At 35.3% G+C, this 25677-nt stretch overlaps 3 protein-coding genes, 1 long non-coding RNA gene and 1 pseudogene across 4 annotated transcripts; 1 reads left to right on the top strand and 4 right to left on the bottom strand.

The window, feature by feature from the left end:
- Window positions 1-377: 377 nt before the first annotated feature.
- On the bottom strand, window positions 378-3413 carry LOC104732966 (proline dehydrogenase 2, mitochondrial). Its single transcript, XM_010452577.3, has 4 exons — window positions 2641-3413; window positions 1100-1751; window positions 758-998; window positions 378-624 (listed from the first exon to the last, which is right to left on the bottom strand). The coding sequence occupies exons 1-4, from the start codon at window positions 3145-3147 to the stop codon at window positions 591-593; spliced, it is 1434 nt and encodes a 477-aa protein (XP_010450879.1). The 5' UTR covers window positions 3148-3413; the 3' UTR covers window positions 378-590.
- Window positions 3414-5557: 2144 nt separating this feature from the next.
- Window positions 5558-7044, top strand: LOC104734044 (uncharacterized). Its single transcript, XR_015575500.1, has 4 exons — window positions 5558-5873; window positions 6179-6351; window positions 6439-6533; window positions 6604-7044. It is a non-coding gene; the product is annotated as an uncharacterized LOC104734044 (long non-coding RNA).
- Window positions 7045-7297: 253 nt separating this feature from the next.
- Window positions 7298-12892, bottom strand: LOC104734045 (pyruvate dehydrogenase E1 component subunit beta-2, chloroplastic pseudogene; annotated as a pseudogene).
- Window positions 12889-13913, bottom strand: LOC147933083 (DNA ligase 1-like). The gene is made up of 3 exons (XM_087477286.1): window positions 13618-13913; window positions 13079-13166; window positions 12889-12972 (listed from the first exon to the last, which is right to left on the bottom strand). The coding sequence occupies exons 1-3, from the start codon at window positions 13911-13913 to the stop codon at window positions 12889-12891; spliced, it is 468 nt and encodes a 155-aa protein (XP_087333412.1).
- Window positions 13914-22248: 8335 nt separating this feature from the next.
- LOC147933082 (DNA ligase 1-like) lies at window positions 22249-24238 on the bottom strand. The gene is made up of 9 exons (XM_087477285.1): window positions 24234-24238; window positions 23893-23982; window positions 23690-23792; window positions 23490-23591; window positions 23314-23418; window positions 22980-23209; window positions 22682-22860; window positions 22425-22504; window positions 22249-22287 (listed from the first exon to the last, which is right to left on the bottom strand). The coding sequence occupies exons 1-9, from the start codon at window positions 24236-24238 to the stop codon at window positions 22249-22251; spliced, it is 933 nt and encodes a 310-aa protein (XP_087333411.1).
- Window positions 24239-25677: the final 1439 nt, after the last annotated feature.

Raw genomic sequence — 25677 nt, 5'->3', positions numbered from 1 at the left:
TTCAATTTCTAAGAAATTTAAAATATTATAACTGATATAACTAAATTTAATTAAAAATTAATTTTTAATATTTAAACATATTAAAAGTTTTAAATATCATAGAGGGATTATATTGCATGACGGAATAGGACGAGTTTGAATTGATATTATTAAATATTTGAAATAAAATTAATGTGATACTTTAATACAGGTTAAATTCGATCATTTTACTATTTTTGACAACACTAATATATATAAAACATATCAAATCCAATTAACTTTTCAAATTAGTCAATATGTTTTTGCTATGATCATTTCTCTTCTTATGTGCTTGGATGTGTATGATACATTTCTTTTATAATTTTTTTGGAAGTCTCATGAACTCATGAAGAACACACTTCAAAAACGATAGTTAATCATAAATAAAAATATAAATATAAATATTTTGATTAAGCAGAAAATAAAATATGCAAATTGCATTTTCATTGATCACGAAAGATTTAGACATTTGTGATCAACTTGCTGCAAGATATTTTGCTACTCCATTTATATATATTTTTAGAATCTAAATTTGCCAAATTTCATGATTGAAGCACATTTATCTCCTGTCTTCACCAGCCCATAAGTCTCCTCTTAAGCTCCTTCCTAAAAAGACACATACAAACCATATTGTTAAGACCAAAATCCAGGAAGAAAACGATGTTTCCCAAACTAACTTGCGATTTAAACCGAAACTATATATCAATGACTAAACCAAAGTGTTAACCCGCTGAGTTACCTCATAAGTTGGCGGTCTAGAGCACCTGTAGACATCATACCGCGGTTCTCATATGCCCGCCGGATAAGGTATGGAACCGCAGTATCGACCGGCCCGTATGGCATGTACTTACTCACATTGAAACCGGCCCTTTTCAATCCGAAAGATAACGCATCTGACATCCCATAAAGCTGTGCGAACTCGATCTTCCCGTTTTCTTTATCGATTCCTAGCTCACTTGCTTTCCTTGCCCCTAGTTTACCTATCACGGATATCAATAAGAAAAAGAAAAAAACATTAGTATAACAATGTCTAGGGACAATTTCATCATAGAAACTAGGGGTGAACTGTGAATATATATACCGGAGTCAGTGTTATGCGTAGCTAGAATGACCGCAATGCCTGATCCATTTGAGGCTTTCTCCATAAGGAAACTCATACATTCATTGTAACAATCATGTGTATCTTGAATTGTGTCGTGGACCGGTGACTTGTGACCCAAGGAATCTGCTAACTTAGCTTCACTAGACATATAAGCACCTCTCACCAGTTTAAACCCAATAGGAACTTTCATTTTCTCTGATTCTCGTAAAGCCAAATGCATTCTCTCTCCCGCATCTTTCAAATACGCTTGAATCGTGTTGTAAACAATAGGTCGATCTTTATCGGAATTGTACATGATCGCCGACCAATACGCCATGTAATCAATGGCCGGTTGGAGAATAGTGTCTTCGGCATCGATTAGTAACGGTACGTTCGATTCTTGACATCTCTGACAGACGGATTTGAGGCGTTCGTGAGCTTTCTCAAGCTCTCGTTCTTCCTCTACGGTCAATGGTTCCGGTTCAGTGGTTGTGTGGTAGAGAGGACTTAAACTGGAGAAAACCGGGAATGAATTGAGTTTCCATGGAAGTTTGAAATTTGGGTTCTTGTATTGCCAACGGAGCAAATCACTAACTCGTTTTAAGACATCCATTGGACAAATCGCTGTGATCTTGACCACCACTGAGCTTAACTATTCAAAAAAAAAAAAAACAATAAAACTTGATTAGTAGTTGAAACCGGTATAAACCGGGATTATTGTAATAAAGCGAGGAGAGAATATTCCTATGCGTGTAGTTGACAATTCAGATTGACGAATATGTCCTCATTGCGTGATTAACGTGTTAACTTGCAAGTCTGACTAGGAACCGACGTGGCTTTGATTGTTGTTTCATACTTACCAAAAAAATCTTAATATGTAGACAAGTCGTTATATAAAAAGAAGAGAACTAGTTATCAAAAATTTAATAAAAATCAGACAGCTAACAAGTTGGTGTTCTTTTTGGCTTTTTAAGGTATATGCCTTTTTCTCTAATCTAATTTAATTTAATCCATATTTGTTTTTTTTTTGACTAAAACTATACTTCATATATATAATAGATATTTATTCTTGCTAAGGTTTTTCATTGGTCGGTTACTTCACGTTTTTGTGGTGGCAGATCTAGGAAAAAAATCTAGTGGGATCATCAACTAGTTTTTTGTTAATGAAAGAAATCGAATAGGTGGAGCCGTGGAGGTAGTTCAGTGTCAAATTATCAAAAAAAAAAAAATGTAAACATCGCATTTTATTGGGTTTAATTGACCATATTTCTCACCATTTATTAAGCCTACACACTTATAAACATGTATGGTTGTTTGTTTGTAGATCCGACTGGCACAAAATTGACTATCCTATATAGTTATATTATATATACTAACATGTTTGATCTGTATTAAAATAATGGAATGGTAGCAAAAAAAACACAAAAACTAATATAAATGAAGAGATTTTTTTCTAGGGAAAATGGAGAAATGCATAGAAAAAGTCTAGAACGTGACATCTTTGAGACTAGAATAATAAAATAGGATTGAAAATGTCTTACGTGAGACGTAGGTAGGGTTTTAGCAGCTTCGACGGTTTCAATAAATTTCTGAATGTTTTCATCACACGCGGCACCGTCTTCGGCGTGTTCGACGCCGTACACCAACATACCTTTAAGTCCTGTTGACTCATAAACGCTACTCACACGTCTCGCGGCCGCGGTGGCGTCTTCACCCGCACAGAAATGTTCGTAAAATGTTCCTTTCACGATACCGAGGACCAAATCGCGTGTAAAGGTCGTCTCCATGAGTTTCGAACTCATGAGCCACGAGCCAATATCAACCATAGGGCCTATAGCCGTGGCATGAAGAACTGCGGTTGAGCGGATGAGGTTGGAGATTGGGACAGAAGCAAAGAGTCGTGATTGGTCGGAGAGATCTAGGTCAACGTCTGGCTTTGGTTGGTGGTCAAAGGAAATGATCTCCGGGATGACGGTGGTTGGAGGACCGACGGGGCTCACGGTGGAGAAACGGCGGACGAGGTTTGGTCGGAGGAAACGGTTTGCCATTTGAACTATAAACAGAGTTCTGTTTTCTTTCTTCTTTTTGGTTATTTGGGTTTCTCTCTTTTTTTTTTCTTGACAAGCGTTTTTGTGTGTTGGGGTTTGTGTGTGTATGTGTTATTGCAACAAGTATTTATAGACACACAAAGGCTTTAAGTGTGTGTTTACATATGTGGTAAACTTTGTAATAGATGTCAATATATGTTTCTATCTTTATGTCTGATTTGGATAATATCATAACATAAGTTACTTTTTCTTAAAATTGGAATACAATCCGGAAATTAATAATCAAGAATTAGTAGAGAATCTTCTCAAAAAGTGAAAATTAAATTTTTGTTTGACTGGATAAGTCATTTCAGATTTTTTCATTTTTTATGTTTTATCATCTAATATGATTAATCTATATTTAAATGAAAATCTACAAACATAAAGTATTATTTATTCAATTACTGTAGTTTAAAACTTTTAATTCAATTTTGATTCTAATAAAATTGAAATTTTTACTATTTATATCAGAACTTATTTAAGTTATAATTGATAACTTTGAATATAAAATTTCATATTTGAAGCAATTAAAAAGGTTAATGAAATAAATCAACCAGATTCTATTAAGCTCAATTTAAATGTTACATAAGAAATATAATTAGCAAAATAGGTTATTAATATTTTTTGGTTAAATAAAAAAATGGAGGCTTAGTGCTGATTATCATTTTGAAGAGAGAAACTATAAACTTTTGATAGCCAAACTTGAAGTTAGATAGCTTATTATCTTTCACATTGTAATTTGGCACACCAAAAATCACGTGGCTTTTTTTGCTGTTGACGTCAACCTTACGTGTTTTTCGTTTTTTTCCTTTTATTGTGACATCTTCTAATTTTAATTACAATTTATGATATCATTTAATAGAAGAATCTTGATAACCATAATTCTTGATCGTAGATTCCGCATTCGTTATACGTATCAAGAAACCGTTATGAGGTTAATGCGATTAATTAATAAGATTCCGATTGATAAGAGTTACTAAACATGAAAAGTCTTCGTAGATAAGTAGTATGTACTTAACAATGAAATGTGAATCAAAGATTAAATAAAACTCTTAATTAACTTTAGGGTAAAGTATAAGAGAAGAATTTCGCCGTAATTTTCTGACAGAACACAGTATTTGTTTCTGGAACAAATAAAATAAAAATAATATCTTCTATTAAGAAAAGTTGAGTCAGCGACACCAAGGATGTGACCATATGAGATGTCATTGGATAACTCCTAATTAATTAATGGATATGATTATTTAATCGAAAGAAACAAAGAAGAATTGAATTGTGTAGCTTTGTCTACAAGAGTCGGTGGATGATGAATCGGATGCAACATTCGGACCTGAACTTTTGAATCTTTGACTTTTACTCAATGGAATCTAGAGACATCAAATCATTGCATGAACTTGGCAAGATTCTCTCTAAAAAAGTAAATATTATTAGTAGATCTAATCTATACTAGTATTTTGGCAGTTTGGAAACAATTAACATTCAATGCATTAATTTTAGTATTAGTTACCAAAAATTTCAAAATTAATTATAAGTAAGATTTAAAAAAATAAAAAAATATTTCTACCTCATTCAAACATAAATATATGATTCCCTTTTATTTTTATTTGAATTTATATTTAAAGTATCTTGAATTATTCTATAATACATTTAGTTAATAAAATTGTGAATTTTTCATGCATATGATGTAATACAAAAAAAATTTTCCTTACCAAAAAAACGTAATACAAAACTTTTAAAAACAGGCATATATTACTCAATAAATAAATAAAAAATACAGGTATAATATCTCACATCGCCTAAAAAAATTGAGCAATTGTTCAGAGTCATACTATAAAAGAGACCAAAATAACTCAGAATACAAATGAGTATAAAACTTGATTTATCAGGCATTCAAACTTTAAAAAATTTTATTTAGTTTATTCCAGTTTATTATTTTAAAGATTTTTAAAAAGTTAAATATGATAAGTATTATACCGCGGATACACAATAAATATTTAAAATTAAGATGATATAGTGCAAGTTAAAATATCTCGGGACAGGTTTTATCGATATTTATATAAATTAAAAATATCATTAATTTAGTGTTACACGAGTAAAACATTATTTCATTATTTTGTTAATACTGTCGGTATTAGAGAATATATATATCTACTTAAATTGATTAAATAAATATTATGTAAAAAATAAATTATATTGCGGTATTATATGGTTTAAACCATAAAATTAACAATTATTATATAATTATAATATATTTAACCAACAAATACAATTTATAATTTAAATGTTTTAGCTATAAATAATTTGCCCGAGGTGTACCGCGGGTCCTAATTTAGTTAATATATATAAAGTTACTTTTTTCATTTTTGTTGCTGACACTCCATCTGTTTAATGAGTCTAAATTTTCTGAAATTACCCAATAATCTTTTTCCTTTTATTTTTTGGCATAATCTTTTCAAAGACCTAAATCATTATTAATATTTTTTTTTTTTTGTCCCAGAAGTTAAACCTCTCCCCACTAAACTCCATTCCGCCGTTCTCCACCTCAACCATCCCTTCCCTTCTACATTCTTCCATTTTGTGTTATCGAAAGCATAGATATGAAATTAATGTTCGCCACTCCTCCACACCCTTTCACTGCCTTCCCTGTCTTTCATCTCCATAGTAACGTTCATTGGACTGATTACATGGTTAGTGATGGTATCTATTAAATGGTTTATGGTTAGCTGATTCGAGAGTGTTGTTGTTCTTCAGACTTTCGCTTGTGGTCAACCATCTCTCACACAGGCTGAACAAGAAAAGGCGAATTTCATTCATGCCGTTCAATGATCTTTCTTTAAATTTAACACCAACTACTCTTTCTTCAATTGTCATAAGTTTCAGTCCTATATAATGTTAGCGCTTACAATTTCTTGCTTCTAAGATTATACTTTGTCTCTTACTTTACTCTTGACTAACATAGATTCCACTTTCGTTTCATTCGCAAATCTCAAAGCTGGCCATCTTCACCAACAGATCGTCGGAAGAATGCTCTGGCCTGCTAGATCGTCGAACTGAAAGTATTTGTGGTTATAAGGAGGCATTGAAGATGGGGAGGATCCAAAGTCAGCAGCCATGAGAGAGTTACAAGAAGAAACTAGAGTCGTTTAAGCTGAAATCGTCTCTAAGGTCACTTATTCAACACTTGAAACAATGCTAAAACCAATATGAATCAGAAGATTTACAAAATTTGTTGTCTTCGATGTCTAAACACAGGTCCCAATTTGGTTAACATATGATTTCCTACCAGCAGTAAAAGCAAAGGTTAACCGTCTCTGGGAAGGTGAATGGCACAGTCAAGCTCAGAAATGGTAAGTCTTCTAATTCAGCCAAAGAAGAGAATGTGGCTCATTGTTCTGAAACTTAATGAATCCCACACAGGTTTTTAGTGAGATTGAGAAATGATGAGGACGAAAGATAGATTAATCTAGCAAACAATGAAGCGGATTCAGAGTTTGCGGAGTGGAAATGTGCAAAACTGGAAGGAGTCATAGAGCAAGCAGTGGATTACAAAAGGCCAACCTACAAAGAAGTCATCAAGACTTTTGGTTCCTTCTTGAATGATACAGGAAGAGTTGCTAAACGTAAATCAGCCAAGTGGTAATATAAAGAAATACAATGTTTGTCTTTTTATTATTTTTTTTGTAAACTGTTGTTTTATCGTTTTTGGAATACAAAAACTTTCTCTAGGGGTTTCTTTTACTTTTCATTTTTGTAAATTGGTTGGTTATAGGTACACTGAAGGTTTTGGTTTTTTTTTTTTTTTTCTTTTTTATCATGGGGTTATTGTAATAAAGTCTTTGTTTGGATTCACAAAGAAATGAGTTGTGTATGTGTTTATATTTTATAACTAAATGTAAAGATAATTTCTAATGTTAAAGATCTTCGTTTGGAATGTAAGTGTCAAAAAGTGGGAGGTTAATTAACAAACGAAACATTCTCTGAGTTACAAAACAAATATTCCAATACACACAAAGGAGATAAAACTTCAACAAAACCAATTTCCATATGGACAAATTCTTTAACAAGCTAATCTAAAGAGAAAGGAAACGGAGATGTAAATGATAAATATTGGTTCACCGGATTAGTATGAATTCACTGGCAAAGCTGCTCAACAGCGGTCACGATCTGAGCTGGTTGAACCACGGTCCACTCCTCCAGTGTACCAGTGTACCAGCATAAAGGTGTAGGAACGTCCTGAGAAGACAAACGCATCACCAGAGCATCTAAGTAGTCATGAAAGTTTTCGTCAATGGCAGCAGTAAGACTTGCCCCAATCCCACCGGTTCTCATACACTCCTCCACGATCAAAACCCGGTGTTTTCTTTACTGAGTTTCCGATCGTGTGGATGTTGAATGGTTTCAGCGACCTGACGTCGATAACCTCAGGGTCATACCCTTTGTTCACCAGAGTTTTTGCTGCCTGCATCACATGGTACCTCATCCGCAAGTAACTGAGGATGGTAATGTGTTCCCCGGGTCTAACCATCTCAGCTTCTTCAAGGTTACAGATGTAGTCTTCGTCTGGGATTTTCTCCTTGAGATTGTAAAGCAGAACGTGTTCGAAAAGAATCACGGGGTTCTCCTTGAGATTGTAAAGCAGAACGTGTTCGAAAAGAATCACGGGGTTCTCGCTTCTTATCGAAGCTTTCATCAAGCCTTTGGCATTGTAGGGAGTCGAGCAAGCAAACCATCTGGATCCCAGGGATGGACTGGAAGTAAGATTATAACCTCTGTGAATGCTCAGCACCAAGCTGGCGTCCCACACCACCAGGCCCACGGATGACAAAAGGAATCGTGAACTAACCACCGGATGTGTAGTGAAGCATTCCACAGTTGTAGGTGATTTTGTTGAAGGCGACGAGGAGGAAACCCATGGTCATACCTTCAATGACAGGTCTTAAACCAGTCATGGCCGCTCCAATTGCCATACCTGTGAATGCATTTTCACAAATAGAGGTATCGAGAACCCTGAGGTCGCCAAATTTATCAGCAAGACCTTTGGTTACTTTGCAAGAGCCTCCGTTATGGCCTACATCTTCACCCAACAAGTCCTTACACAGAGTCAATGTGCCAAAACTACAATGCTACTACACTACACTGGCAGAAGCTCAACCAACCATCATCTATAACCTCAATGACATGGAAAATAGATGCCCACACTGCTGCTACTACAAACAATGAAACAAATGATCAAATTTGTCTTCTTCTTTTAGCTAAAGGATCGACAATATGGTTTATGAATGTTATCGTCCTTTAATAATTGCTAGTATTTCCACTGTTAGAGTTCTTTAGAAGTTGTTTTTTCATATATTATGGTTATGCGTACAAACTCAAATAATTGAAAAGAAATCAAAGATTAAAACAAATTTTTAAAAATCCATAGAGCAGCATACCAACATAATTCAACAGAGATTATGAACAACTATGAACACCAGGATAAATACATTAGCAAAATGGTCTTTACCTATATAAGAAATGAATTAAAAAAACACAAGATTAAGGTAACGAAACTAAAACAGAATAAACATCATTTGGCACCGGTTGACACATCTATCACCAAACAGAAAAAAGGTAAGAGATGCAGATACTGGTGAAACACAAAAGAGACGCTCAAGTAAGATTAGTACATTTAATTCGCCATATAACATCAATGTTTGTAAATGAACTCGAGCCAAAACAAAAGCTCCCCAAAACTATCAAAAAACAGCACAACCAGTACTATTTCATAATCAATACATACGCAAACATAAACCAACAAAAAGAGGAGAAATTTCTAATAGAGCAAAATAGAAAACACTGTAAATCCAGACAACTACCTTCTTAAAAGAGTCGATTAATTAATTAGAGAATCAAAGGTACACATGGGAGAACCAATTAATACATACGTTCAACGAACTAACCAGGAGAGAACCAATTACTCATCAGCGATGCGAAGCCAAGATGAAAACACCCCACAGACGCGAAGAAAATTTAAGTTTTTTTGTATCGATACAATGGATGCTTCAAAACGAAGTATGCCCATCAAAATAAGATCTACAAGCCTTCTACTATCCTTTAGATCAAAATATTGATACACATCATTCCGTTCAACAAGCGATATACGACAAACAAATAAAAAACAAAGTTACAAGACACGAGTTATTTCCTAAAAGGATAAATACATCCTCGAATCAATAAAACCTACTCTAGACCCAAAAGACCACTACCTTTAAAGGCTTAAACGAATATTTGGGCCCAATAAATGTAACACTAAAAAACAATAAACACACAAATGTAAGTAAATATAAAACCTTATTAAAAATTACTAACTTACTAACTTTGTAAAACAATCACAAAAGCATTGACAAACATTCGTCACATATTTTATTTCATTAAATATGTATTCTTAAAAAAAAAGAAGGAACTACAACCACGTATAGAAAAAATGTAAAAAAAAAAAACAATCAATCCAACGGATGACAGGAAAAAAAAATGCACAAAAACAATATTTAAAGAGAAATTAACAAAACACATAAAAATATCCACCAAAAAAACACATATCACACCCTAATCTAACTCAAATATCACACCGCTAAACACATATCACACCCAAATACTAGTACTTTCAAATAATCTTAGTAGCAACAAATATCAGCAATCAAATAGTATTAACTTTACAATTAAGTACTTAAAAGATCTAATACTTTCAAATTTTCTTTTAATTTTTATCGATATGGGTTTTAGACCCATATATCTCCATAGACCAAAATTAAATAGATGTAGGATTTTTTAGACGTTTATCCCAGATCCCGTTAAATCCAAAAGAAAAGACTTAATTTATGATTAGTTTTATAGTATTTTTTTGAAAATATTTTAAGAGCGTTTTTATAATAAAAATTAGAAAAGTGAAGAAAAAAAATTATAAAGATATATTGTTTAAATTTTGACACATGTTTAAAATATCAATTTCACACATCACATTTTTTAATTAGTTTGACTTTTATTTATATAACTTAAAATTTTGTTACAAATTTAAACTATATTGGATTATCAAGGGGATATATAGACCCCTCAAAGATCTTACTAATGGAGGTGCTCTCCTTCCTTAGTTCCTTTGTTATAAACCTTGGTTAAGAAATAGCTAGGTGCTGGGCCTAGCGCCTAGCAAAGATATCGGGGATTAAATAGTATTTAATCGAAGTCTAGTTTTATGTATTATATTAAATTAAATATAATTCATTAGTTTTATAGATTATGTCAAATATATATGTACAGATATGTTTAGACATTATTAATTATAATTTTAACTAACAAATATACATCTGGTAAAAATTTATAATGAAGAAACAAGTCTTATAATTACAAAAGTTTTACTATTATATATATATATTTTTTTTACAACATAGTCTTACTAGTATGTAAACAAAGAATTACGGTAAAAAGGAGAAAAGAAAAAACACTAAAAAGAGAGAAGAAACAAATAAAAAGGTCATAATTCAAGTTCCCATATCTCACATCGGTTGATGGGAGAAGGGGGTGGTCACAACTTCAAGACCATTCAAATTATAAGGCCTTACAAATAAGTATTAGTTGAATTTTTTGGTTATTAAATCGGTTATTCAGCCGATTTTCAACACCTAATCAGTATAAAATCGGTCAATGATTTATTAGACCAAATTGCTCTAATCGCGGTGGTATTGTTCCGATCAGAGATTAAACGGGCAGCTAGGCGGCCGCGTTTTAAAAGAGGGATTTTAAATATAGTTATATTTTTATCAAAATAGTAATCTAACGTTTTAGCAAGAGTCTAATTATATATATTTTTTAATGAATGTAAAATTTATTAAATAAAACAAAACACTTTTACATTTGATGCAGCCTTTAAATTGAAAAATCGTTTGAGAGCCTTTCTAGAAATTTTATGTGTGCATATATGTTTTGCTTTGGTAGGTTTGATTCTACATAAAATGATTTTTTTTTAATGTTTATTCTGTTTTGATAACTTCAACGTTTATTCTTCATCGTTTCGTTTCTTCCTTATAAATCTGAAATGCTTTATAGGTGTTCTACAACTAGACGTTAATAATATTGAAAAGTAAATAGCTAGAAAAGTCAATAAGATATGATCTATAACTTTTCCTAACACAAGATTATTTCCTTTACCAAGAATCATGATAGGAAGGTAATGCTACAACACATGAATTAGCTTGTTACATATTTTTAATGCAAATATATTATAGTACTAGATTAGGACCCGCGCGGTACACGGCAGACAAAATTATTTATAACTAAAATATTTAAATTATAAGTTTATTTGTTGGTTAAATATGTTATAATTATATAATAATTGTTAAATAAACCGTATAATACCGCAATATAATTTATTTTTTACATAATATTTATTTAATCAATTCAATTAGATATGTCTATTCTTTGATACCGACAGTGTTAACTTAGTAATGAAATGATGTTTTACCTCTGTAACACCAAATTAATGATATTTTTTAATTTATATAAATATCGATAAAACCCGTTCCGCTATATAACCCCGTCCCGAGATATTTTAACTCACACTATATCATCTTAATTTTTAATATTTATTGTGTATCTACAGTATAATATTTATCATATTTAACTTTTTAAAAGTTTTAAATATTTTCATATTTAACCTTCTAAAAAACTTTAAAATAAAGAACCGGAATAAACCAAAGAAAAGTTTTTAAAGTTTGATGCCTGATAAATCAAAATTTTCTACTCATTTGTATTCCGAATCATTTTGGTCTTTTTTATAGTATGACTTTGAACCATTGCCCAATTTTTTTAGACGATGTGGGATATTGTACCCGTATTTTTTTATTCATCTCTTGAGTAATATATGTCCGTTTTTAAAATTTTGTATTCCATCATATGCAGAAAAAAATCACAATTTTTATTAACCAAATGTATTATAGAATCATTCAAGATAATTTAAATATAAATTCAAATAAAAAATGAAAGGGAATCATATATTTATGTTTGAATGAGGTAGAAAAATTTCCTTATTTTTTAAATCTTACCTATAATTAATTTTGAATTTTTGGTAACTAATATTAAATTCAATTTATTAAAAATAAAAATTTTCCAAAAGCATTTTTGAGCAAAAACTGCTGCAAAAATACTAGTATAGATGTTATATTCTTGAAGATATACTGTATAAAATAAATAAAATTCACGAAGTGCATCATTATGCTCTGATGACCAGATCAAAATTTGTTTATTCATCGTCCTGATTACTTTGATGATTTGTGTTTCTGAGCTAGGAACATCTCAGCAATCTGAAAAATATGTAGCCAAAGTTAAAACTTAGAAAGCAGCCTAGCCTTGTCTTGCCAATGTTAAAACATATATATATGAGTGTGGTTAGGATAAGTCTTGACTTGTTGAGATGATGTTGCTTCCTCTGGCTCTTTGTCATCCCGTACATAGACTAGAATATGAGAGCATAGAGAAAATCCCTTTTAAGCCAAACCAAAATGGAATCACTCAAATAGGTAACAATAAGATATATCATACCAGTATACAACTAGATTGGTAATGAGAATAAGTCAGATAATGTTAAAACCTTGTCACGGTCCACAATGCCTATAGCTGCAAGATGCTCAGGGCTAACTGTCACTTCTTGTGCGCTCACTTCCAAGACCTTAATCATGTATGCATATATTCTACCTCAGTCGGCTGGAACAAAACATCTGGTTTGATGCTATTGCTGCCCTTAACTTGGTACTTTTTCTGGATATTTGAATCATTACAGTTAACAAGAACTCAACCAAGAAACATATATGATAGTGAAGCAAAAAAAAAAGATGTCAGAGACAAGAGATTATAAATATCCTACTTGTGGTTTAGCAATCACTTTAGAGCAAAGACGAGAAGACAACTCTTGTAGCTCGGGTTCAGACAGTCCATTACCTAGTAGCCCAAACCTGTTAAAACCAAGATTTAAGAAACTTGCAATAAGAAATGAAATGCCAAGGACCAAGGTGCATAAGACTGACCGAGATAACAAATGCTCTGATATTCTCCCTTATAAATATCATAGCAAGCTAGTAAAAATGAACCAAATCCTGTAAACCTACAAATGCATATAACTTTGTTAATAAAATATGAAGGGTCAAAATGTATCACTTAATAATATATTTTGATCCTTTGAAATGGTTGTCACCTTTGCGTTTGCCGTTTCCATGTTTTGCACCAATTGGTACAAGATCCAAAGAGTCCCCAATGCTACATATATAAGTAAGTCCTAGTGTCAGTAAAGGACTCATCGTCAATTAACAAAATTGTGTAAAACAGAGTATTATTTTTTTGTTAAAGATCAAAAGAGAGTATTATTGCCTGTTTTTGTAGTCCTTCTTCAATTTTAGCCAATTATACTTTGCAGGCTCATAGGATGCATCCGAGTGCAATGATTTAATGACTAAACCTTCACCGAAATAACATAACGTTAAAGATGACAAGGCGGTAAAGTTATTAGAGATACAAATAAGTGTAGATATATCAACGGAAGCGTCGAAAAACTTTTGTATTTCATCGGTATCACTAGATGTTAGAGTCGTTACAAAGTGGAAATACCCAGGATCTTCTTCAAATGAACCGTATAGTATTATGAGCCCAGGCTCATCTATGTAATTAATATATATATAGTTGCTGTATATTTTGGTTATTTCCATTTACGTAACTAGGTTAATATTGTAATCATATATAAGGCACAACCTACACATCTTTATGAATAAGGAAACTTTTTACACTAAACAAGGTTTTTGACATGGTATCAGAGCTAAACCTAAAATTTTAGGTTCTTTGATCCTCTATGTCATTGCTTAGATTCTCTACTTTTTCTTTGATCTTTGTATACTCGATCATTCTGTCGGTATACATCTTCTGGAATCATGACAGAAGATGAATCATCTTCTAAGCTTGGTTCTACTTTGTCCTTGGGTTCTAAAGCACAGATCAAAAAACGACAAGGCGTCGGATTGATCCGTATGATCTCTCTGCTGGAGATAATCCCGAATCGCTGTTTTCACAGCCACAACTTCATGGTTCTAATGATGATGAGTGGGTGATGAATCTTCGTCTTGCTTTGCGAGCATATATGGAAGAAATTTCGATTTGCTGATGGTTCTATACCTAAACCTGCTGAAGACTCGGATGACTTAGAAGATTGGTGGGCAGATAATGCCATGGTGGTGTCGTGGATTAGACTTACGGTGACACCTGAATTGAGCAGCTCTTTTTCCCCTCATGAGTTCACTTATGACCTCTGGACACATATACAAAAGTGATTCTTGGTGAAGAATGGACAAAGAGTACAACGTCTTAAAACTGAATTGGCGAATTGTCAACAGATTGGACTCGCGGTTGAGGCATATTATGGGAAATTTACAAAGCTTTGGACAAGTCTTGCGGATTTTCAATGGGCAAAAACAGTTGAAGAAATTGCAAAAGAACGAGAAGAAGATAGGTTGCATCAGTTTTTGATGGGGCTTGATGAAAATATTTTTGGTGCTGTGAAGTCTTCACTCTTGTCATGGGATCCACTTCCTTCATTTGATGAATCAGATCAGGTTGTTTCACAGGATGAGGAGTCAAAACGAGCTGGTCTCTTATTGGAAGAACGAAACGAGTGCCACAAAGGCGCTAGTTTTTCTGTTCAAGCAGCTTCACGTTCCACTCTGTCGTCTCAACTCCGAGATCCTTCTGCCATATGTATGAGTTGTAGTCGGAAAGGACATCTTGCTGATCATTGTTTTCACAAGATAGGTTATCCATGGAGGTAGGGTGATAAACCACGTTCCAAGCTTCCTACTACACAACATGGAGGTTCTGGAAGTTTGAGTGTGGATCGTCGTGTATCACCTTCTTTGCCAAAGCCAGCACAGGTTAATCACGTCGAGACTTTGTAGCCAGTTTTTGCGGGCACTACTACACTTACAGAGACTGATCGTGTGGGTTTTAAAGGTTTGAATGATCAAGAATGGCGAAAGCTAAAGGATATGCTCAGTGCGAGAAAAGCGACTACCAATATCAACTTTATGGTAAGTTTATTCTTGAATCTTAGATTATTGACACAGTTGTTTCAAATCATATGATGGGAAGCATTGAGTTTCTCTTGGATTTTTGTGATATGGCATCTATGTTTATAAAATTACCAGACGGTCGGTTTACTGTTTCTACTAAGCAAGGAACAGTTTCTCTTGGTTCTTATCTCTGGTTACTCAATGTCTTCTTTGTTGATAGATTGCAATGTCATCTTATATCGGTTTCTCAGTTAACAGGAGATGTGTTGTATCTTCCAGATATCTGATAAGATTTGTGTTGTTTAGGACCGCATCACTCAGACGGTGATTGGATCAGGTGAGTAGGAGAATGGTCTTTCTTTTTTTCGAGGGATAGCTGCTACAGCAGTGACACAAGCTTTGGACCGGCAACCTAAGGATGTGTGACATCTTAGTTTGGGAAATCCCTCATCTACGACCATGGAGATATTGAAATTTTCATATTCTAGTAGTAGTAGGTTTTTTTTATTCCAAACATGTGACATTTGTATTCGTTCTAAGCAAAGAGAGGATTCTTTCCATTTGAGCATTAATAAAACTTCGGTGGTTTTTGAGCTTTTCATTTTGATTTATGGGGTCCGTATCGGACAACGACAATTTGTGGATCAACGATTTTTTCTAACGATTGTTGATGATTACTCTCGGGCCGTGTGGATTTATTTGTTTCCAAATAAGTCTAAAACTGCTTCCATTCTACGTGATTTTATTTCTTTGGTTGAATGAAAATTTGAACGGAATGTGAAGACTATTAGAAGTGATAATGGATCTGAATTTGTAAGTCTAGGTGGATATTTTTGAGAAAAAGGATACTTCATGAGACTTCTTGTGTGGGTACTCCACAACAAAATGGAGCGAAAGCAACATCACATACTTAATGTCGCAAGGGCTTTGCGTTTTCAAGCTCAGCTTCCGGTGGAGTTTTGGAGTTTTTTGTGCTCTTACGGTATGATATTTAATTAATACAACGCTCACGATGGTTCTACATGGCAAGAATCCTTTCGAGATTCTTTACAAGGTACCACCGCCTATGAACCATTTGAGAGTGTTCGGTTGTTTATGTTATGTTCATAACCAACGCCATGGTGGTGATAAATTTGCTACTCAAAGCAGTCAATATATTTTTCTTGGTTACCCTTATGGGAAGACGAGATGGAAGGTTTATGACCTTGACAATGGTGTTATTTCAACATCTCGAGATGTTGTCTTTATTGAGACTGAGTTTTCGTTTCCTCTTGCTCAATCGAAGTCTCCATCACCGCTGAATACATTGCCTCCTCTACCTAACATACATGATGACGAGAATAATTTTGTTGATAAGGTTTTGGCTCCTCCTACGACTGTTTTGCTTGAAGAAAGTCCACTTGCTGATATTTCAATTGTTGGAGCTACTCCGTCTTCACCGGAGAGTGTGGCTCCCCCTTTGTTGTCGCCTGCGGTTTTGGAGCCTATACCTACTGATATTTCTGCTGAAACTTATGAGATTATAATTTCTTTGGATGATGGTTATGCTCCTACAGGAAAGGATGCTGACAAAAATTTAAATCTAAGCGTCTTGATGGTTACGTGACTAATACTACTCGTTTGGAATCTGATGGTGATTTTATTGATTTTTCTTGGTATCCTATAGACTCCTATGTCAATAGTTCTCAGTTCTCGGATCATCATCAAGCATTTCTTGTTGTAATTAATGCCAGTGTGATCCATCGTACGTATGCTGAGGCATTCGTAGATGAGATTGGCGTGAAGCAATTTGTGTTGCGATAACTGCTCTTGAACATCAGGGTACATGGACGGTTGAGACTTTACCTCCTGGTAAGAAAGCTTTTGGTTGCAAATGGGTGTTTACTCTGAAATATAGGTCTGATGGCACGCTTGAGCATTACAAGGCTCATTTAGTTGTTCTTAGCAACAATCAGACTGCGGGTCTTGATTACAAGGAGAATTTTGCACCAGTGTGTGTAAAATGACTATGGTCCGATCATTTTTGAAAGTTGTGGTCTCTCGGGAGTGGGAAGTTCACCAAATGGATGTGCACAATGATTTCCTTCATGGTGATTTAGATGAAGAAGTCTTTATTCAGTTTCCTCCGGGTTTTCGTGCTGACGATAAATCACAAGTTTGTCGTCTATACAAGTTTCTTTATGGTCTCAAACAAGCACCCGTTGTTTGTTTTCCAAGCTATCCACAGCAAAGTTTAAAAGAATACTCTTTGTTCACTTTTGCTATCGATGGAAGACATATTCATGTGCTTGTCTATGTTGATGATCATATAGTTACAGGGAGTTCTCCTCAGGTCATTACCGATTTTAAAGAATACTTAAGCTCGTGTTTCCATATGAACGACCTTGGTATCTCTAAATATTTCTTGGGCAATGAAGTTGCTCATAATTCGATGGGTATGTATCTTTCTCAACGCAAGTACACGCTTGATATAATTTCGATACGAGTTTACATGGGTCCAAACCAGTCTCTCATCTGATTGAACAGAATCATCAATTGGCCAAGACTGGTGGTGAGTTTTTATTGGATCCTTTTCGTTATCGATGTTTGGTTGGCCGTCTTATTTACCTTGATGTTAATATACCGGAACTCTCGTATGCTATTCATATATTATCTCAAGTTTATGCAAGCTCCAAAGCTGGAACATTGGGAGGCTGCTCGTCGGGTTATTTGTTACCTCAAGAATAACGAATAACCCGGATCAAGGTATTCTTCTTGGGGCTGGTACGGAACTTCGACTCATGGCTTGGTGTGATGCTGACTACAATAGTTGTTCTTTGACACGCTGCTCACTCACTACTTGGTTTATTCAACGTGGTGGTTCTACAATTTCTTGGAAAACACAGAAGCAAGATGTGGTCTTTTTTTCTTTAGCTGAAGCGGAGTACCGTGCTATGGCTGAGATTGTAAGATTTTATGGTTGCACGAAGTACATATCTCTATGGGTGTAGATTGTTCTGCTCAGGTGCCACTCCATTGTGATAATCAGTCTGCCATTCATATAAGTAAGAACCCAGTATTTCATGAGCGGACTAAACACATTAAATCGGATTGTCATTTATTAGGGCTGAGATTGTCCGTGGTGTTATTGCTCCTCAATATGTTTCGACTAAGATTCAGCTAGGTGACATTCTTACGAAAGCTCTTAGTCGGAAAGAATTTGATTATGGTTTTCTGCTCAAGCTGGGTATTCGGGCGCCCAGACTCATCTATGTAATTAATATATAGTTGCTGTATAGTTTGGTTATTTCCAATTACGTAACTAGGTTAATATTGTAATCATATATGAGGCACAACCTACACATCTTTATGAATAAGAAAACCTTTTACACTACACAAGGTTTTTTGACATATAGCTTCAATTAGAAAAAAGTTGCATATAAATGATTACACAAAATATACTTAACTGAAACTAAAGAAAAAGTTCTAATATGGCTCACCTCTCGGCAAATATTAACTAAGATTCTCCTTGGTAAGTTGTTGGCCATTTTGATATAACATGTCAAAAGCAAAGATGCATACTGGAACCTTGATATCTCAGGCATTCATATTTTTACGACCTCGGGTACCCAAATCCTAAAAAATACAAGAAATATAAAAGCCTAGATAGCATCAAATAGTTAAAGTAGCTAGCTTCATCTTAAGACAGAACTGAAAATAACAAGTCTTCTATTTGCTTATGAGTTACCTGGAACGATTCTTTTTATTGTTTATCCTGTCGAAAGCAACAACCTCGCAATCCAAAATAAAAGATTGAACAGAGGGCTTCTTTAACCTGAATAGAGAACATTACACTAATTTCAGTAGAAAGAAAAGATTGCTTCTAGCTAACGTTTTCAACAAGTAACACACCAAAAAAGTCTACCTCGATAACATCGGGGTACTTTTTTAGTGTAGAAGAGACAAGAGACACACAATTTTTAACGAGGTTCAGCAAATGCCTACGTCCTCAATCTTTGTTGGAAATACTTCTTGAACACAATTACAGTTAGTGTTCAATATTGGACTTACACAACCCTAAGATCTTCTCTTAGCTTGTTCCCAATCTATTCCCAACCCACTAAGAGATCCTTAAGATCAACACAAATGATCTACACCCAGGACTCTCACTTAGAAACAAAACCCTCACCCTTTTCTCTCAAAGATGCCAAAAGGCTTACAAGGTTTTTTCTCTCTTTTTTACGTTCTGAAGAGATAAGTTTCTAAGTCCTAGACCCTCTATATTTAAGGGATTTCGTGCCTCTCCCAAGGCTATCAACTTTCCTAAAATCAAGAGGAAATATTCCATTTAACTTTATTCTTTGTTAAACGAATATTTCCTAATCCCACTAAATCTTCTAAATATCTTCAAGCTTCCTTTTTCTTCGTGCTTTACCTCCAAATAATATCCCAAAACGTGCCTTAAGTATATCTTCACAAATTTTCAAAACCGAGACATACGGACAAAATCAACAAGCCTCTGATGCTCTTTTGTAGGACAGAGGCTTGAGCATACATCAGATGTCTGTACCGAGACAGAAGCTTGTGCAGATATATTTTGTACAGCTTCCTGAACTTCATCTTCAACTTGAGCTTGCCGACATACACTTACAATCTCCCCCTTTTTTACTGAGTTTTATAACTCAAGCACAACACTTCATGATTCCTGGAAATCCATAACACAACCCCTTGAAGACTCCTCCAAAATCAAACAACATCTTGGAAACTCCCCCATAATAAGAAATCATATTCTTCTTACACCATCTCCCCCTGCTTGAGTGGTAAAACTCATTAAAAAACTTTAAAAGCTCAAGTTTACCTTGCCACAACATCTTGAAATATCAACCATCAGCACATGACTTTGATCAGTCGTCAAACAGATAGTTGTCTTTCTTCTTATTATCTGGTCTGTGAGACGACATCTTTTGGCTCAACATCTCGGTCTCTAACGTTTTTTTCCATTGACCGGAATCTTGGAATTCCTCATGCACATGTCTTAGATGTTGTTTCTTGCGTTGAACACCTCTCTGATTCCTTGAGTAGCCACTGTTAGAATACAAACGTCTGTCGCTTGATGCATGTTTTGTGTAGTCTTCAGGACAATATAAATCATGCTTCTTGATCCAAACTTGATTGAATCTTTGACCCTCTTTGTAATTTTTCTTCCTTATCATGACTTGTGTTACCCTCTTCAAGAACTTGTAGCATTGAGCTTTGATATGACCAGGTTTCCTACAATACCAACAACCAATCATTCTTCTCTTAAAGTTGTCGTGTACAAACGCCTGCCAAGATTTCAGCCGTTTGTCACCTGTCTCCTTGCTGACAGACACGTTTCGGACCTTTGATGGAGATATACAGAGACTTGAATCCACAAATTTTGAAGCCAAAGTTTCTCCTTTAACAAACTGAGTAGTTGCACCAGAATCACCTCCATGGTAACCCAAACCCCATCTGACATTACATGTTCTACCGATTGTCAGAATCTTGTCAAGATCCTTTGTTCCTCTGCTCAACATCTTGATGCTTCTTAATTGATCTTCTAAACATTTTTCTAAATCACAAGACTTTACTTTCTCCAGAGCTAGATCTTCTTCCAGATTTGAAATTTTGCTTACCAAGTCATTCTTCTCTGTGACAAGCCTCTGATTTTCCTTTTCCCTCTGTATCAGATATTTCCTCAGAGTGTTGATCTGATCATTCAGCAACAATTTAAGTTCTTCTTCTTGTGGCTCAGAGTCCTGATCCGTACAACAAGTTGTTCCATTATCAGACTTTAGTTCCAACTTATCAACAGCAAGTTTCAATTAGCCACAAAGAGCAACAAACTTTGACCTTTTTGTTTGAGGCTTTTGTGTGTTTTTCTTCCTTTTTGGCGAATGCAGACTCTTGATCCCTTTCTTCCTCACTGAAGGACAATCTGATTTAAAATGACCAAAGCCCTGACAAACATGACACTGGACCTTATTCATTTTCTGTTTGCCTGTAATCTTCAAACTTTTGCGTTCTTTATTCACCACAAGACTCTCAAGTTCTTCTGTTTTACGAGCCTCTGTGTTCTCTTCACTATCACAGACTGAACAAACATCAATCCCTTGTGTGTTGTTTCCTACATCAGACGATAAGTACTGCAACTCATAGCTTAGCAATTGACTGGCTACCTCCTCAAAAGGCATATTGTCTATATCAAGAGCAACATCCATCGCAATTTTCACAGGATGATATCTATGAGCTAAACCCCTCCACAATTTCTTGACCAACTTCCTGTTTTTGTAATTCTTTCCAAGAGCTCTAGCTTTATTCGCAATAGCATATATTCTACCACTAAAAGCAGTAATGTTCTCAAACTCATACATCCTAAGGTTCTCAAACTCAGAAGCAAGAATATCTAACCTTGTGCGTTTCACACTTGTTGTACCTTCAAAGATATTTTGTAGAATCTCCCAAGCCTCTTTAGCAGATGTACAACCTTGAATCAATGAGAACTGATACCTGCGAATGCCATTAAATATTGCTGAAAGTGCCAGTGAATTGAGTGTGGACAATGCTTTGTCAGATTTTGACCACTCTGTTTTGGGTTTTTCAACAGCCACCTGATTCCCGTCAGAATCTACAACAGCCTGTTTCGGCGACTCCCATCCACATTCAACTGCTGTCCATGCATCTTCATGAATTCCTTTAATTCTATGCATCATCAACACCTTCCACATCCCATATTGATTTGGATCTAACATCAATAAGTCGTTTGCCATGAATAACATTGATTGTGCCTCCATGTTCTTCTTCCCAAGATCTTCACCCGTTAGTTGAGTTAGACTTTGCACAGATGCCCGCTCTGATACCACTTGTTAGTGTAGAAGAGACAAGAGACACAAATTTTTTAACGAGGTTCAGCAAATGCCTACGTCCTCAATCTTTGTTGGAAATACTTCTTGAACACAATTACAGTTAGTGTTCAATATTGGACTTACACAACCCTAAGATCTTCTCTTAGCTTGTTCCCAATCTATTCCCAACCCACTAAGAGATCCTTAAGATCAACACAAATGATCTACACCCAGGACTCTCACTTAGAAACAAAACCCTCACCCTTTTCTCTCAAAGATGCCAAAAGGCTTACAAGGTTTTTTCTCTCTTTTTTACGTTCTGAAGAGATAAGTTTCTAAGTCCTAGACCCTCTATATTTAAGGGATTTTGTGCCTCTCCCAAGGCTATCAACTTTCCTAAAATCAAGAGGAAATATTCCATTTAACTTTATTCTTTGTTAAACGAATATTTCCTAATCCCACTAAATCTTCTAAATATCTTCAAGCTTCCTTTTTCTTCGTGCTTTACCTCCAAATAATATCCCAAAACGTGCCTTAAGTATATCTTCACAAATCTTCAAAACCGAGACATACGAACAAAATCAACAAGCCTCTGATGCTCTTTTGTAGGACAGAGGCTTGAGCATACATCAGATGTCTGTGCCGAGACAGAAGCTTGTGCAGATATATTTTGTACAGCTTCCTGAACTTCATCTTCAACTTGAGCTTGCCCACATACACTTACATACTTGTCAGTGTTTCTTTTACCATTTCTATTGTAAATTTTTTATGAATCATCCTCCATGTGATGTATCTACAAGTAATTGATAGCTAAGCCATAACATAAAATAACATTGTTTTAGGGATAACATTCATTGAATTATAATTGTACCTGTGCTCGTTCTCCGTCATATTTGTATTTGCATGTGAAAACATTGCCCAGAATTTATTCAGTATCTCACCTACAGTTTTAATAGGTTTTGAAAGCATGGATCCAATTGGAACACCAAGTGTTAAGATACAGTTTTCAGGAAGATTCGACACACCACCGGTTAGAAGAGCGGGAAAAATAATGTCATAGTTAGGAAACACAGTGAATACTTGTTTAACAATCTTTGCAGCCTACAAGAACAGAAGCAGAAGGATAAATCTATTGTTACTCACACAGCTCAGGATCATTTTTGATATATTTTTAAAAAAAAACATGGACCTCTTCTGAAAAAGACTTGGAATTTGAAGGTGGCCGGCTTTGAGTGCTCTTGAATATAAAGAGCGGCTTGTCCCAAGGCAGCTAATACAATAGGACCTGAGAACCCTAATTTCAATTTCCCCTGCAATGTAATAAAGTCCATAAGGAACAGCTAGCAACAAGTACATTTGTGATGATTGATCCGCCTAATACCTGAAGTAACTGAGTTAGGTAATTAGATTCACTGTCTGTTGCTGCCATGAGAAGTGCCGACATTCGATTCTTCTTCCTTTTCTTACTATCTTTTCCACTTTCCTTGCGATGATTAACACGCGATTTGGAGTTAAGACAAAGAAGGTTGATTGTAAAAAACACTCATTCATAACCAAAATTTGTCGAAACCTATCTAGAACCTTGACAACAGTCAGTGGCTCGGGCTTGAACAACATAATCTGAGACGAACGCTTTCCTTTTGCTGCAAGCAATTCTACAACATGCCAAAAGTCATCCCAGTTCCTAAAAAAAAACAGACAAGCTAAGTGATCAAACAGAACTCCAAAGAAATAACCCTTACAGTCCACCAAACACAGCCTCATTTAATCAACTTATTATATACCTTGCTTTGCTTCGAACCTCCTCCACAGTTTCACCAAAAGCTTCTGAGAATGCTTTGATAGTGGAAGAATCACCAATTCCTAATTCTAGTCTGTTAAGAGGTATGGTTTATGATTCAATTTCAGTAGCTGGTTTAGTTGCTGGTTAGTGGAAATTAGTATCTGGTTTTGTGGAAGTTATTGAACCGGGGTTTGGAAGAGGAAGACTAATACTCTTTTCGCGAGAGAGGCTTAGTCATATAAATGCTGCGTTTGGTATTAATCGTAGCAGATCATTATCTCTTCACCATCGTCGTTTCGTTTTCTTATCTCTTGTAACAGAAAGTTATTGAGAGAGAGAGACTCCATTGTTGTTGAGCTCTGCTCTGTTTCTGTATTTTGTACAATCCTTGATATAGTGGATTGCCGAATTGATTTGGCCCCAGACGTAGGTCAGATCACATCGATATGATTGAACTGGGTAAACAATCTTTTGCGTGTGTTCGTTGTTCCTTTTGTTTCGTTTCGTTTCTTCTCTTTGATTCAAAGCGTTTGCGATACACTGGAGAGAGATTGTGAGGTTGCGAGTTCGGTTATCTGATTAGTGAGTGAGAGATTTCTTAACAAATTGGTATCAGAGCTTGGGGTTTAACGATTACTCAAGATCCGATCGATGGCGACAACAACAAGAGTAGAGATCAAGGTGTTCGATGGAGAAAGCGACTTCTCGCTTTTGAAGATAAGGATCCTGGCGCAATTAGGTGTTCTTGGTCTAAAGAGCATCCTCACTGAGTTCGATCTGACAAAGACAGTTCTGTTATCCAAGAGTGAGGAAAAGATGGCTTCCGCAGATGAATCCTCCGATGGATCATTGCTGCAATCGAAAAAAGTTCCAGATCCGGTCAAGATTGATCAGTTGCAGCAAGCTCTCACCATCATCATCAATCACGTTGGTGATAAGGTACTTAGGAAGGTAAATCATTGTGAGTCTGCTGCTGAGATGTGGTCATTACTGAACAAGTTGTACATGGAGACTTCGTTGCCAAACAGGATCTATGTGCAGTTAAACTTTTACTCATTCAAGATGGTTGATACACACATGATAGATCAGAATGTTGATGATTTCTTGAAGATCGTTGCAGAACTTGGGAGCTTGGAGATTCAGGTAACGGAAGAGGTTCAAGCAATCTTGCTGCTGAATTCTTTACCATCGAGTTATAGCCAACTTAAGCATACGCTTAAGTATGGCAACAAAAGCCTTTCAGTTCAAGATGTAGTCTCGTCAGCTAAGTCATTGGAACGAGAGCTGGCTGAGTTGAAAGAAAGCAACACTGGTTCGTCTGCTGCCTTGTTTACGAATGAACGAGGAAGACCACAAACCAGGGGACAACAGGGTGGATCAAAAGGTAGAAGCAGGAGCAGGTCTAACTCTAAATCGAAGGTTGTGTGCTGGTTTTGTAAGAAGGAGGGACATGTTAAAAAGGATTGTTATGCTAAAAAGCGAAAGTTTGAAGGTGAAGGTCATGGAGAAGCTGGTGTTCTCGTTGAGAAGCTTGTGTACTCGGAAGCTTTGAGTATGAATGATCAAGATGCCAAGGATAAATGGGTTATTGATTCCGGTTGTACTTATCACATGACATCTCGGAAGGATTGGTTCACTGAGTTCAATGAAAAGGTGTCTACTACGATACTTCTCGGGGACCACCACACTGTTGAGTCAAAAGGGAGTGGAACCATCAAGATCAACACGCATGGTGGTTCTATTAGAATGTTGAAGAATGTTCGGTATGTGCCAAGTTTGAGAAGGA

The sequence above is a fragment of the Camelina sativa genome, chromosome 12, assembly GCF_030686135.1.
Source record: "Camelina sativa cultivar CO46 ecotype springtype chromosome 12, ASM3068613v1".
Classification (NCBI taxonomy): Eukaryota; Viridiplantae; Streptophyta; class Magnoliopsida; order Brassicales; family Brassicaceae; genus Camelina; species Camelina sativa.
Note: the sequence above shows the minus strand (reverse complement) of the source record. Positions and strands in the feature narration are given on the sequence as shown.

Coding starts and splice junctions, on each gene's coding strand:
- LOC104732966 (XM_010452577.3), bottom strand. CDS start 3,147: ATGGCAAACCGTTTCCTCCGACCAAACCTCGTCCGCCGTTTCTCCACC. Junction 999..1,099: donor TACGCATAACACTGACTCCG/GTATATATATTC, acceptor TATCCGTGATAG/GTAAACTAGGGGCAAGGAAA. Junction 625..757: donor CTAGACCGCCAACTTATGAG/GTAACTCAGCGG, acceptor GTGTCTTTTTAG/GAAGGAGCTTAAGAGGAGAC.
- LOC147933083 (XM_087477286.1), bottom strand. CDS start 13,913: ATGGAAATAACCAAAATATACAGCAACTATATATATATTAATTACATA. Junction 13,167..13,617: donor GCATCCTATGAGCCTGCAAA/GTATAATTGGCT, acceptor TGGTTTTAACAG/GTTTGGGCTACTAGGTAATG. Junction 12,973..13,078: donor AAGTGATTGCTAAACCACAA/GTAGGATATTTA, acceptor TCAAATATCCAG/AAAAAGTACCAAGTTAAGGG.
- LOC147933082 (XM_087477285.1), bottom strand. Junction 23,210..23,313: donor CGGCCACCTTCAAATTCCAA/GTCTTTTTCAGA, acceptor CTGTTCTTGTAG/GCTGCAAAGATTGTTAAACA. Junction 22,861..22,979: donor ATGACGGAGAACGAGCACAG/GTACAATTATAA, acceptor AATTTACAATAG/AAATGGTAAAAGAAACACTG.